We start from the raw sequence: 12500 nt of genomic DNA, 5'->3' as shown, positions 1-12500 counted from the left end.
CGGCCTGGTACTTCTTTCATCAAATATTATTTATCGAACAATTAGGTTTTATAAGAGTTACGTCTTTGTTTTTATTAGGAATTCTGTATACTATACATGTATTATTTATTAATGCTTTTTCTATTTAATTTTACTCTGTGTTGTGTGATATTGTATTAGATTGTCAAGGAAGTTCTTGCGGAATTTTTAATTTTGGTTTTAAATGATGTATTTTCAAATTGATTTTCGTTAAATTACTTTGACTTTATATATAATTTTAAAGTCCGTTTTTCTCTCTCTTTCTAATCGTGTTACTCTTTTTCTTTTTGAATAATTAGGCCATTTTTTCCGGAACGTTGAATACAACATGGACAAAAAGCAAATTCGCACAGTTTTCTTATTCCAGTTCCAGCTAGACCGAAAAGCTGCTGAAACAGCTCGCGATATCAACGATGCCTTTGACCCAGGAACCACTAATGAACGTACAGCACAATGGTGGTTCAAGAAATTTCGTAGCGGTGACGGGAGTCTTGAAGATGATAAGCGTAGTGATCGGCCATCGGATGTTGACAACGATCAACTAAGAGCCTTAGTCGAAGCCAATCCACGCACAACTGTTCGAGAGCTTGCTTCTGAATTAGACGTAACGTATACGACAATTTCCAACCACTTGAAAGACATTGGAAAAACAAAAATATTTGAGAAATGGGTGCCGCACGAATTGAACGGCAACCAAAAAATAAACGCCGTTTTGAAGTGTCGTCTTCCCTTCTTTTACGCAACAAGAACGACCCGTTTCTCAACCGGATTGTGACTTGCGATGAAAAGTGGATTCTTTACGACAACCGGCGACGCTCAGCTCAGTGGTCGGACGCCGACGAAGCTCCACGGCACTTCCCGAAGTCAAAGTTGCACCAAAAGAATATCATGGTGACTGTTTGGTGGTCTGCGGCCGGTCTCATCTATCACAGCTTTTTGGATCCAGGCGAAACCATTACGGCGGAGAAGTACTGTCAGCAAATGGATGAAATGCATAAGAAACTCCGACAACAGCCAGCATTGGTCAATAGAAAAGGACCAATTCTTCTCCACGACAACGCTTGGCAGCACGTCGCACAACTAACCCTGCAGAAGTTGAACGTATTGGGCTACGAAACTCTGCCTCATCCGCCATACTCACCAGACCTCTCGCCTACCGATTACCACTTTTTCAAGCATCTCGACAACGTCCTGCGTGCGAAATGCTTCAAAAACAAGACCATGCCAAACACATCTTCAACAACTTCATCGCTACCAGAACGCAGAATTTTTACGCTACTGGCGTAAATAAACTTGTTTCGCGTTGGCAAAAGTGTGTTGATTCTGATGGTGTTTATTTCGATTAATAAAGTTTTGTTTGAGCCGAGATGTGTCCATCTGAATTTAAAGGTTAAAAACCGCAAGAACTTCCTTGACAACCTAATACATTGCATATGCTCTTTGTAAGTGCTTGGGGAGCATGTGAAAGAGATAGAGCGAGAGAGACAAAGAGAAAGAAAGAGTGAAAGAGAGAGAGAGAGTTGTTCTTGTGCGACCTGTGGAATCTTTTTTCCACGTAACAGTTAAAATATACCACAAGCATATTTGAAATCATTTCGTCTGACTTAACGTTGTGAGTTCAAAATCAGCCGAGGTCGACCTTGCCTTTTATCCTTTCGAGGTCGATAAAATAACAGTTGAGCCATGGGGTCGATGTAATCGGCTTATCTCCTGTCCCGAACTTGCTGGCCTCGTAGACGTCGGCGGAATTAGCACTCAGAACGTAGCGACAAACGAAATACTGCTAAACATTTCGCCCGGCGTGCTAACGCTTCTACCAGCTCACCGCCTTAATAATATTAATATTATTATTATTATTAATGATGGTGATGATGATGATCATGATCATGATGAATAGATAAATATACAAATATAAAAAGAAATACTTACTTTATCTCTTATTTTCTGATTTCGACTCAAAGAATATATTACACACCGACATGGCAGCCATACATCGTCTGCCGAGATCAATGTGACTCAACTCATCCGCCATCGCTCCTCGTTTGCCGAAAAATAGACTGTTAACATTGGGATTTAGACCTCTTCTTCCGAATTTCAATGGGGCTTGTTGATCGTAAACAGGGGTGTAAGCCGCCTCTGCATGGAAAATTTGCATCTGCCACAACGCTAAACTGAGTAAGGTTGCCACACATAGGACCAGTCTTCGAGACATTTTTGTTGATTGTGTTCTTACTGAAAAATTAAATTAGTAATTGTAGACTTTATTAAGAGATAGACAAGAACTTGATGCATTAGCAATACAGCAATATATATATATATATATGTATGTATGTAATGAGTGTTAGGTGTGGTGTACAGAAATTTCTCTCTCTCTCTCTCTCTCTCTCTCTCTCTTTCTCTTTCTCTCTCTCTCTCGCTCTCTCTCTCTCTTTCTTTCTCTCTCTCTCTCTCTCTCTCTCTCTCTCTCTCTCTCTCTGTATATATATATATATATATATATATATATATATATATATATATATATGCATACTTACAATATGTGTGTCTGTGTGTGTGTGTTAACACTATGTTCTTCCGAGAAGCCGTTGTGGATCTGCATCTAAATGCCCTATGAACATCCACCGCAGAAGAAACAAGTAACCACAATGTCGAAATGTGTGTCGGAAACAAATGGCATAACTGTATCTGGAATTTATCAAACGCTTTCCTATACACATACATATTCAACACGCACACACATGCACACACACGCACACGCACACACACACACACACACACACACACACAAACAAGCACACACACGCACACACGCATACACACATACACACACACAAAACAAAAAAGGATAACTGGTCCTTCTGGAGCCATTACTACACAGCCACGCCAGCGCATGTTTGAAATACACGAAAACATTTCCATATAAAATTAATCCTAGATTACACATCCTGTCAGCCTCATTTAAACTCATACTTTATATATATATATTTTTTTTACTTGTTTTGACATTATTATCCTCTCAAGAATAAGATTAAGTATGTTTTCTTTCACGCTAACAAAACAGAACCTCTACGAGAACGCTCAACAGTCTAGAAATAGCAACCATATCTCCCTTAGCACGGAATCTACCGTCTTAAAAAGAAATGGTTCATTGGAAAGTGTAGTGATAAATATACTTTGTCCGAATATTGAAAAAAAAAAAAGGGACAACAAAATGAAAAAAATGATCAAAGGTATGTTCCTTGAAAGCTAGCCTAGGGCTAAACATATTCATTTACATGTTCTGTTCTATATTTAAGAGATGAGGAATTATGTATATTATTTACATTATTTACATTTGACGGATATTTGGTGTTAACAACAAACAAGATGAGGACAAATGTCCGTCAAATGTAAATAATGTAAATAATGTGATTTACATGTATTTGATGGCAAAGAAGACGTACTGCTCTCCACCTCCCGCCAAAAAATTATAACAATAATGTTTTTTTTAAATCACTCCGGGACCCCTATCTACAGTTGAGCCTCCTGTAAGCTTTTATGCGCTGTTAACTTTTTTTCCTGAATATGCACTTCTGATATTGTGTTTCTAATATACTCGTGTATTAAGTCGGTGAGCTGGCAGAAAGGTTAGCACGCTGGGCGAAATGCTTAGCGGTATTTCGTCTGTCTTTACGTTCTGTGTTCAAATTCTGCCGAAGTCGACTTTGCCTTTCATCCTTTCTGGGTCGATAACTTAAGTACCAATTGCGTACTGGAGTCGATCTAATCGACTGGCCCCCTCCCTCAAAATTTCGGGCCTTGTGCCTAGAGTAGAAAAGAATACACCCGTGCATTAAATGCGGTACATAGAATTATATTTTACATCGTGTATATTCTATTGTAGTGTTTATCACATTGTGACACATAATATCATATATTGTGTATTGTTTGTCATATATTATAATATTTATAACACAGTTAAGACGACGGGCTGGCAGAATCGTTAAGACGCCAGGCAAAATGCTTAACGGCATTTCGTCCGTCTTTATGTTCTGGTTTCAAATTCCACTGTCGACTTATACTATTCGGGGTCCCTAAAATAAGACCCCTAAAATAAGTACTGGAGTCAATGTAATCGACTTACTCCCTCCTCCGAAATTGCTGGCCTTGTGCCAAACTTTGATGCCAAGATATTTATAATATAGTCATAATAAATTGATTGGTGATTTCATGATGGCTGTGTAGTTCTAAAGTATGCTTCACGAACACGTAGTTTCAAGTTCAATCCCACTGCGTATCACCTTGGGTAAGTGTCTTCTATTATAGCGACGGACGGACCAACGCCTTGTCAGTAAATTTAATAGATGGAAACTGTATGGAAGCCCATCGTGTCTGTGTGTGTGTGTGTGTCTTTGTTTTTTGTTCCGACACCAGTTGACAACAGTGCTGGTTTATTTTCTTCCCCGTGATCCAGAAGTTCGGCAAAAGAGATCGTTAACATAAATATCAGACTTAAAATGAATAAGCACCGAGGTCGATGTGTTCAACTAAATTTTTCAAGTCGATGCTCCAGCATGGTCAAAGCTATTGATAGAAACAAGTCAAAACGTAAAAGCGCATATATTCTATACATAAATATTTATAGTTACTTTTTACAGACGACAAATTAGGTTTATTGTTTTCTAGCTTGTGGCATTTCAGCCAGTCAAACTAGTATCCTCTGAGCCCTTTTCTAGGGGTTAAGGATCATTTTTCACCATTGTCCCGTTTGTTACTAAAGTAGATCAAACATTTTAACCAATCAGAAGCTATACCTGGTAAGCCCGATTTGATCTGAACCCGTCCGGTCTTGTTCGAACGTCAAATCAGCAGTCGAAGATTAAAAGAGTATTCGTAGTTATAAAAAGAAAAATGAATTATGCACAATTTTTACTTATATTTCCGTCATACTAATTAAAAAGATCAACCCCTTCCGATCTTGTTGGTAGCTTAATATAATAATATTTACTGAGTACGTGTTTTATGAATACAAAATTCACACATAGATTATAAATTATATTAGTTTGCAAAATCAATCAATGCAAAATGTGTTACGGAAATATTTTATATATTTCGTTTGGAGAGTCAAACGTTTATATATTTCGTTTGGAGAGTCAAAATATGTACTTGCTGTAAAGAGAAAACGTTGATAACACACGTATTTTAAACCGGTAAAAGTCATTCTGAGGAAGATAGACCAATGCTAACATCTAGCTAGAGGTGAGAGAAACAGAAATGAAATAGCTTACCCATGTTTGCCGAATGAAAAAATTTCAAGCAGAGAAGAAAGTGAAATGGTCAGCAACTCAATCTGCCAGTGCCGAGTGGAATGAACCAAATTCCAATAGAATATTGTTTAAATAGAAATAATAATAATAATAATAATAATAATAAGATAAACTGTGCATACACTATGAGTCGCTGATTGGTTAAAATTTCTGATTGGCTCAAATAACAGGCGTGACAACAATGAGAAATGGTCGTGTATTTTGCTTAACCAGCCAAAAAAAAAAAAAAAAAAAAGAAGCAAACAAAAGCGTTACGAGTCTCTGATTGGCTAAAATGATACACGTGAAACTACAGTGTCGTCTGCATAAGATTGCTACATATTTGTAATGCATTCATATTATTTATTTCATGCAATGATATTAGTGGGTTAGTTCGTTTTAGCGACCAGAAGTAAAGTCCTCCTAGGACATTGTTTAATGTGTTCTATATTTTCAAATTTATAAATGTATTCATAAATACATGTTTTTATATATATATATATATATATATATATATATATATATATATATATATATATATATATATATATATTGCATTCGCCATGATAGATCGCTAGCCACTAAACCTTTTTTATTTTCTCTCCCTGTTTATTCCTGTGTTTCTTTCTGTCGAAGAGCGTAGGCTCGAAACGTAAAAGACTCTCTCACTTCCCGAGCGTTAAACTAATACATCTGCTTGTTGTTTACACACACGTCTTCGTCTTTTGTTGTTTTTTTTGTTGTAAATTCTCACTATATATATATATATATATATATATATATATATATATATGTATGTATGTATGTATGTATGTATGTATGTATATGTATTTATATACTGTTGTGTCTGGGGGGAGTCTTTTGGTGCCTTATAATTTAACATACTCATCGGTAAAATTTCCACATATTTCTTTTTTATTATGTATATATATATATATATATATATATATATATATATATATATATATATATATATATATATATATATATATATATATATATATGTATATGTATATACATATGTGTGTGTGTGTACAGTTTAGGATAATCAGTAAGTTGTCATAATAATACTCAGAGCTTCAAATGCCGGATGCATTCTCATCGGCAATTAATGGCAACAGACGCTATAAAAAAAAACCGTTGTATAAAAGGGAAGTCACTCTAATAGGTAGGAAAAAATATAAAAGATAAAAAATACACGCAACCATATTCTCACAATGCATAGACATAAAACCTCCTGCGTTCATAACGTCTGCATACGTACACTCTCACACAAACATGTATATGTACATGCCCATACACACACAAATATATATGTGCATGTACGTACTCATACATATATCCACACACACACACACACACACACTCACACATGTATATGTATATATATATGTGTGTGTGTGTGTGTGTGTGTGTGTGTGTGTGTGTGCATGTGCACGCAACTTCATTCTCATATACTCGTAAGTGTATACCTGCATGCATACATATCCAGACATCGATACATATAAATATTTATTATACATACACACACACACACACAAATATGCTATTATTTTTAAAAGAAACAATGATAAAGTGGCCAGCAAACATAACCAAATAGGCAAAATATATATTAAAAGTCAGGGTGCAATATGCACCTGTTTGCCAGAAACAAAAGTCAAAACTTTCCGGCACACGGAATGGTAAATATATTTTATAAAAATAGTTTACGTAGTAAGCCTAGCTGATGAGCTTTAGGCGTCAATTCGACACAGAAAGCGAAATCAATTGATACTGCGATATCTACTCTCCTCTTTGTAGTTTCACAAATGGAGACGACTGTTCATTTCAACATATTTGCTACATTCTCCGTGCGTGTTTATATTTAGTGAGAGATGCGTGACTTTGGAGAGTTTTAACCCTTCTTTCTAGCAAACAGGTGAATATTGTACCCTGACTTTTAATATATATTTTACCTATTTAGTTATGTTTGCTGGCCACTTTATCATTATTTTTTTAAAGATAAAGATAGCTTATTTGAATTTTGAATTTACAGGTGTATATGTGTGTGTGTTGTTGCGTTGGCTTTTTTACACCACCGTGTTGGTTTGTTTACGTCACCGTGACTTAGCGGCATGACAAAAGAGGCTGTTAGTATAAGTCCCAGGTTAAAAAAAAAAAAGAAGCACCAGGCTTGATTCGTTCGACTAAAACTCGCGAAGACGATGCCCCAGCGTGGCTGCAGTCTATTGACCGCAACGAGTGTGTGTGTGTGTGTGTGTGTGTGTGTGTGTGTGTGTGAGAGAGGTACACATTACTATCATAATATTTTACCAAATGCATTATAATATATATTTATAATGTATTCATGAATGCATTATGTGTTGATATTTATAATATATTCATAAAGGCGCGAACATAGCTAAAATGTGATGGAGGAGGGAGATGTACTATTCCGATTCTATGGGTGTGGCATGGGTGTAGTTTTGATGTATATTATGTTGATTCCCTCATGGCAGGGGGCGGTGCCGCTTGTCTCAGGAAAGAGGGAGGTGACTAAATATCATTTTGACACGCTTGACTCTGAGGAGTGCCTTTCATATGCATTACCACGTACGTGCATGCACAAATATATGACATATACGGCGTACTTATAAATACATATATACACACATGTATGGTATGTTCACAAATATATACATAAAGCATAGCTACACACATATAGATATATGATTTAACATACATACACACATACGTGCATAATGCATTACGGCATTACACAAATCCAAGCATACGACATACACATAGAAATAGAAGGTGCGCTAAAAACACTTCCCACGTTCGCCATTCTTGATTAACTTTTCAGCAACAAAGACAGTAAACACAGGTTCAAACCATTGTAGTAACTAATTAGTAACAATAGTAATCTATAAGGTATATAAAAACACCATTATCATATGCCTTACTTCAATAGTTCCACACCAGTAGCTGTGCAAAATATGGGATGTATTTATGCCGCAAACTGTGCTTAGCTAAGTTCTGTACACCGATACGTGCATACATACATACATACATACATACATACATACATACATACATACATACATACATACGTGTGTGCGTGCGTGTGTGTGTCACTTGTTTTACACACACACACACACACACACACACACACACACACACACACACACACACACACAGAGCTTTTACTTGTTTTAGTCATCAGACTGCGGTCATGCTGGGGCACTACCTTCAAGGCTGGTACTTCTTCTATCTCTTTGTTGAACTGCTAAGTTGCGGACACGTAAAGGAAACAGCACCGACAGTCACGCGATGGTGGGACACAAAGACACACACACACACACACATACACACACACACACACATCTTTATTCAGGGACCTTTTGAACGGGATGGGCTACTCGATCAGAAGAAAATTCTAACTGAACCCCACCTGTAAGGTCATGCGCTGTTTATCTTGGTATGAAATCACCATGTCGCGCACATAAGGTTGTGATGCATGTGCTTAGTGTGCGCTTATTAAACAGGTAGTCATGATGGGTAAACTGGGCTTCGTATATTTGTACTTCAGTGTCACTTTGATGGCATGTGCTGCTCTCTCACTCAATAATAATAATAATAATAATAATAATAATAGTAATAATAAGTAGGTGCCTTAGGTATAATAAAAAAATATTCAGACAAATACATAACAAAAACACCAGGACTTACAAATATATATAACATACAGAAAATTGCACTACTGGGTACTGCACACATTCTACGCAAAACACTTTCAATACAGTAAACATAAGAGCACCACAGCAAACCACAGCACATACCCAAGGCGCACAGAGCTGCGCTCGGTAGTGAAGTGAAAGCACGTTATAAAAATAAAACTACTGAATAATAATAATAATAATAAGTATCTTCCACACAAGTATCTTCCACACAAGTATCTTCCACACAAGTATCTTCCACACAAGTATCTTCCACACAAGTATCTTCCAAACTAACTTTGGCCGTCCAAAACCTTGTGAGTGGATTTATAGCCGGAAACTGAAAGAAGCCCATCTATAAATAAACATATGCATGTATGTATGTATGTATGTATGTATGTATGTATGTAGGTGTGTGCGTGGGTGTGTGGGTGTGGGTAGGTGTCTGTGTTTGTCCTTCACCACTGCTTGACATCAGGTGTCGGTGTGTTTATGTCCACGTAACTTAGTGGACCGACAAATGAAACCGATAGAGCACGTACCAGGCATTAAAAAGAATAAGTCGATTCATACGACTAAAACTTCTTCGAGGTGGTGCCCCAGCATGACCACAGTTTGATAACTGAACCAAGTGAGAAATAAAAGATAAAAAATAATAATAATACAAACACACACACACGTATGTATGTATGTATGTATGTATGTATGCATGTATGTATGCATGTATGTATTTATGTATGCATGTGTGTATGTATGTATGTATGTATGTATATACTCAGTTGGGATTCTCGCTGTTGTGAATAAAATATATATTGTGTAATTAATATAATTAATAACGAGAAATCAAAGGCACGAATATGCAAATTAAGCTGTCCTGTTGATATAGTTAATGCACATGCCCACAGCAGGTAAGTTCAAACACGTGCGCGTGGGTACAGATGCACTGATACAATGCTTTATACAGCATATCCAGATGGCTTATGTTTCTGGGAATCGTATAATTTGAAAAGATAATTTAAAATCAATAAACAATAATTAAACACAGTTATTTAGCTATCCTTGAGTTTAGAACATCTTTTTTCACTTTTGTTCTTGAGATTAAAATCATATTGTTTGGTGTACGGCGAATTCTAAACGTTTTCTTTGCTACCATTTATTGTCAAGGCTTTGAATAGTTCTGCGTTTTGCGGCTGTTTCTCGTTGTTGAAGACACAGACACACATGCGCACATATATATATGCATGTGTATGTATGTTTTCCTTTGGGATATTTTAAAGTCGTTTTTACCCATTCATTGAAATCAAGCCTTGTTACTAACAAAGTCACAAGATTGTTGTTTTAGTGAAAACAGCTCTTAGGTTTATATGGAAACGTGAATCAAGGTTGGCGTGAGCATATGTGAATTAGTATATATATATATATATATATCTCTCTCTCTATATATATATATATATATATATATATATATATGTATATATATATATATATATATATATATATATATATATATATATATATATATATATATATATATATATATATATATATATAGATATATATATATATATATATATATATATATATATATATATATATATATATATATATATATAGGCGCGGAAGTGGCTGTGTGGTAAGTAGCTTGCTTACCAACCACATTGTTCTGGGTTCAGTCCCACTGCGTGGCACCTTGGGCAAGTGTCTTCTACTATAGCCTCGGGCTGACCAAAGCCTTGTGAGTGGATTTGGTAGACGGAAACTGAAAGAAGCCTGTCGTATATATATGTATGTGTGTGTATGTTTGTGTGTCTGTGTTTGTCCCTCCAACATCGCTTGACAACCGATGCTGATGCGTTTACGTCCCCGTAACTTAGCGGTTCGGCAAAAGAGACCGATAGAATAAGTACTAGGCTTCCAAAGAATAAGTCCTGGGGTCGATTTACTCGACTAAAAGGCGGAGCTCCAGCATGGCCGCAGTCAAATGACTGAAACAAGTAAAAGAGTAAAAGAGTAAAGAGTATATATATATATATATATGATATAGGCCTCCGTGTTGAGTGCGAGGCCGTGTGGGGAGATGAATGGAGGCATAACGTCGCCATCACTAGTGTTCACTCCAAACACCATAGGGTTGACTGGATGTTTGATTTTTATCACTCTCGGTACATGTCCTCATATTGCACTGTCCACAGATTGACACCCAAACACTCTGAAATGTTCGTGTTGGAGCTTCTGGCACGAATGCCAAGCACTACAGCATGTCGTTTCCAAATTTCTTGCGACAGTTTACCCATCGCACCCTCAGTGTGTGTGTGTGTGTGTGTGTGTGTGTGTGTGTGTGTGTGTGTGTGTGTGTGTATGTATGTATGTATGTATGTATGTATGTATGTAAGTCGATAAACTAGTTTTGACATAGTGTGTGTACATGTAATTATATACACAAGAATCCTCTCTTCTATAAGCACAAGGCCTGAAATTTAGTGGGAATGAGTAAGTCGACTACATGGATTCCAGCGCTCAACTGGTACTTAATTTATCAATTTAAAATGGTGAAAGACAAAGTCAAACTCGGAGGAATTTGAACTCAGAATGCAAATACGGATGAAGTGTCACTCAGCATTTTGACCGGCGTGCTAATGGTTCTGTTAGCTCGCCGCCTTAATGATAATAACCATTTCTACTAAAGGCACAAGGCCTAGAATTTATGGGGAGCGGGGATAGTCGATTACATCGACCCCCCCCCCCCCCAGTACTTAACTGGTTCTTGATTTATCGACCCCCGAAAGGATGAAAGGCAAAGTCGACCCCGGTGGCGTTTGAACTCAGAACTAAGCGACGGGCAAAATACCGCTAAGCATTTCGCTCGGGCAAAATACCGCTAAGCATTTCGCTCGGGCACGCTAACGACTCTGCCAGTTCTCCGCCTTAAAACAACAACAACAACAACAACAGCAGCAGCAGCAGTAATGACGACGACGACGACGACGATGATGATGATGATGATGATGATGATGATGATGATAATGATTTCATTTATTTACCACAAGGGCGAAGGATGAGGAGGACAGTACAGGGACAGACGTAAAGTGTCAAGGTTTACATATAATAATGAAATGACAAAAAATAAAAGTATACACGATATACACAGAAAAAGAAGGGATATATGCATAGAATATAAAGGGAACAAAAATGAAAAAAAAAGGCCGGGAGTATGATAGAGATGTGGCCCTTCTGGTACAGGAACATCTCTAAGGATAATCGAGGAACCCTACAGTCCGAAATTTCCCTGAAATTCCATGAGTAAGTGCCCTCTTCAATTCCTTCTCTTCGACAGGTCTACACTTAGAGAGGTACCATCCACTCTCGCCATTTTCGCAACTTTCACCCACCTTTCAATAAACTCACTCGAGGACAGCACTTCTGTCTCCACTCTCAATTTCATTTTTAAGTGAAACTTGAAAATGTCAATGAGAGCTCTACCAAAGAGGAATATATCTGT

At 37.0% G+C, this 12500-nt stretch overlaps 1 protein-coding gene across 2 annotated transcripts in view; it reads right to left on the bottom strand.

The window, feature by feature from the left end:
* Positions 1–12500, bottom strand: part of LOC149132264 (uncharacterized) — an 18407-nt gene that overhangs the window by 2186 nt on the left and 3721 nt on the right. The window contains exons 1-2 of one of the 2 annotated variants that reach the window (XM_089364073.1): positions 5286–5633; positions 1948–2250 (exon numbers count right to left, since the gene is read on the bottom strand). In XM_089364073.1, the coding sequence (XP_089220199.1) occupies positions 1949–2250; positions 5286–5289 (306 nt within the window). In that variant the 5' untranslated portion in view covers positions 5290–5633 and the 3' untranslated portion in view covers position 1948. Of the gene's footprint in view, positions 1–1947; positions 2251–5285; positions 5634–12500 lie in introns of those variants that run through there. The other variant, XR_016244559.1, reaches the window with a different exon arrangement.

This window comes from Octopus bimaculoides, chromosome 16 (assembly GCF_046866305.1).
Source record: "Octopus bimaculoides isolate indiv1 chromosome 16, ASM4686630v1, whole genome shotgun sequence".
NCBI classification, from domain to species: Eukaryota; Metazoa; Mollusca; class Cephalopoda; order Octopoda; family Octopodidae; genus Octopus; species Octopus bimaculoides.
This window is presented reverse-complemented; position numbering and strand designations above follow the sequence as displayed.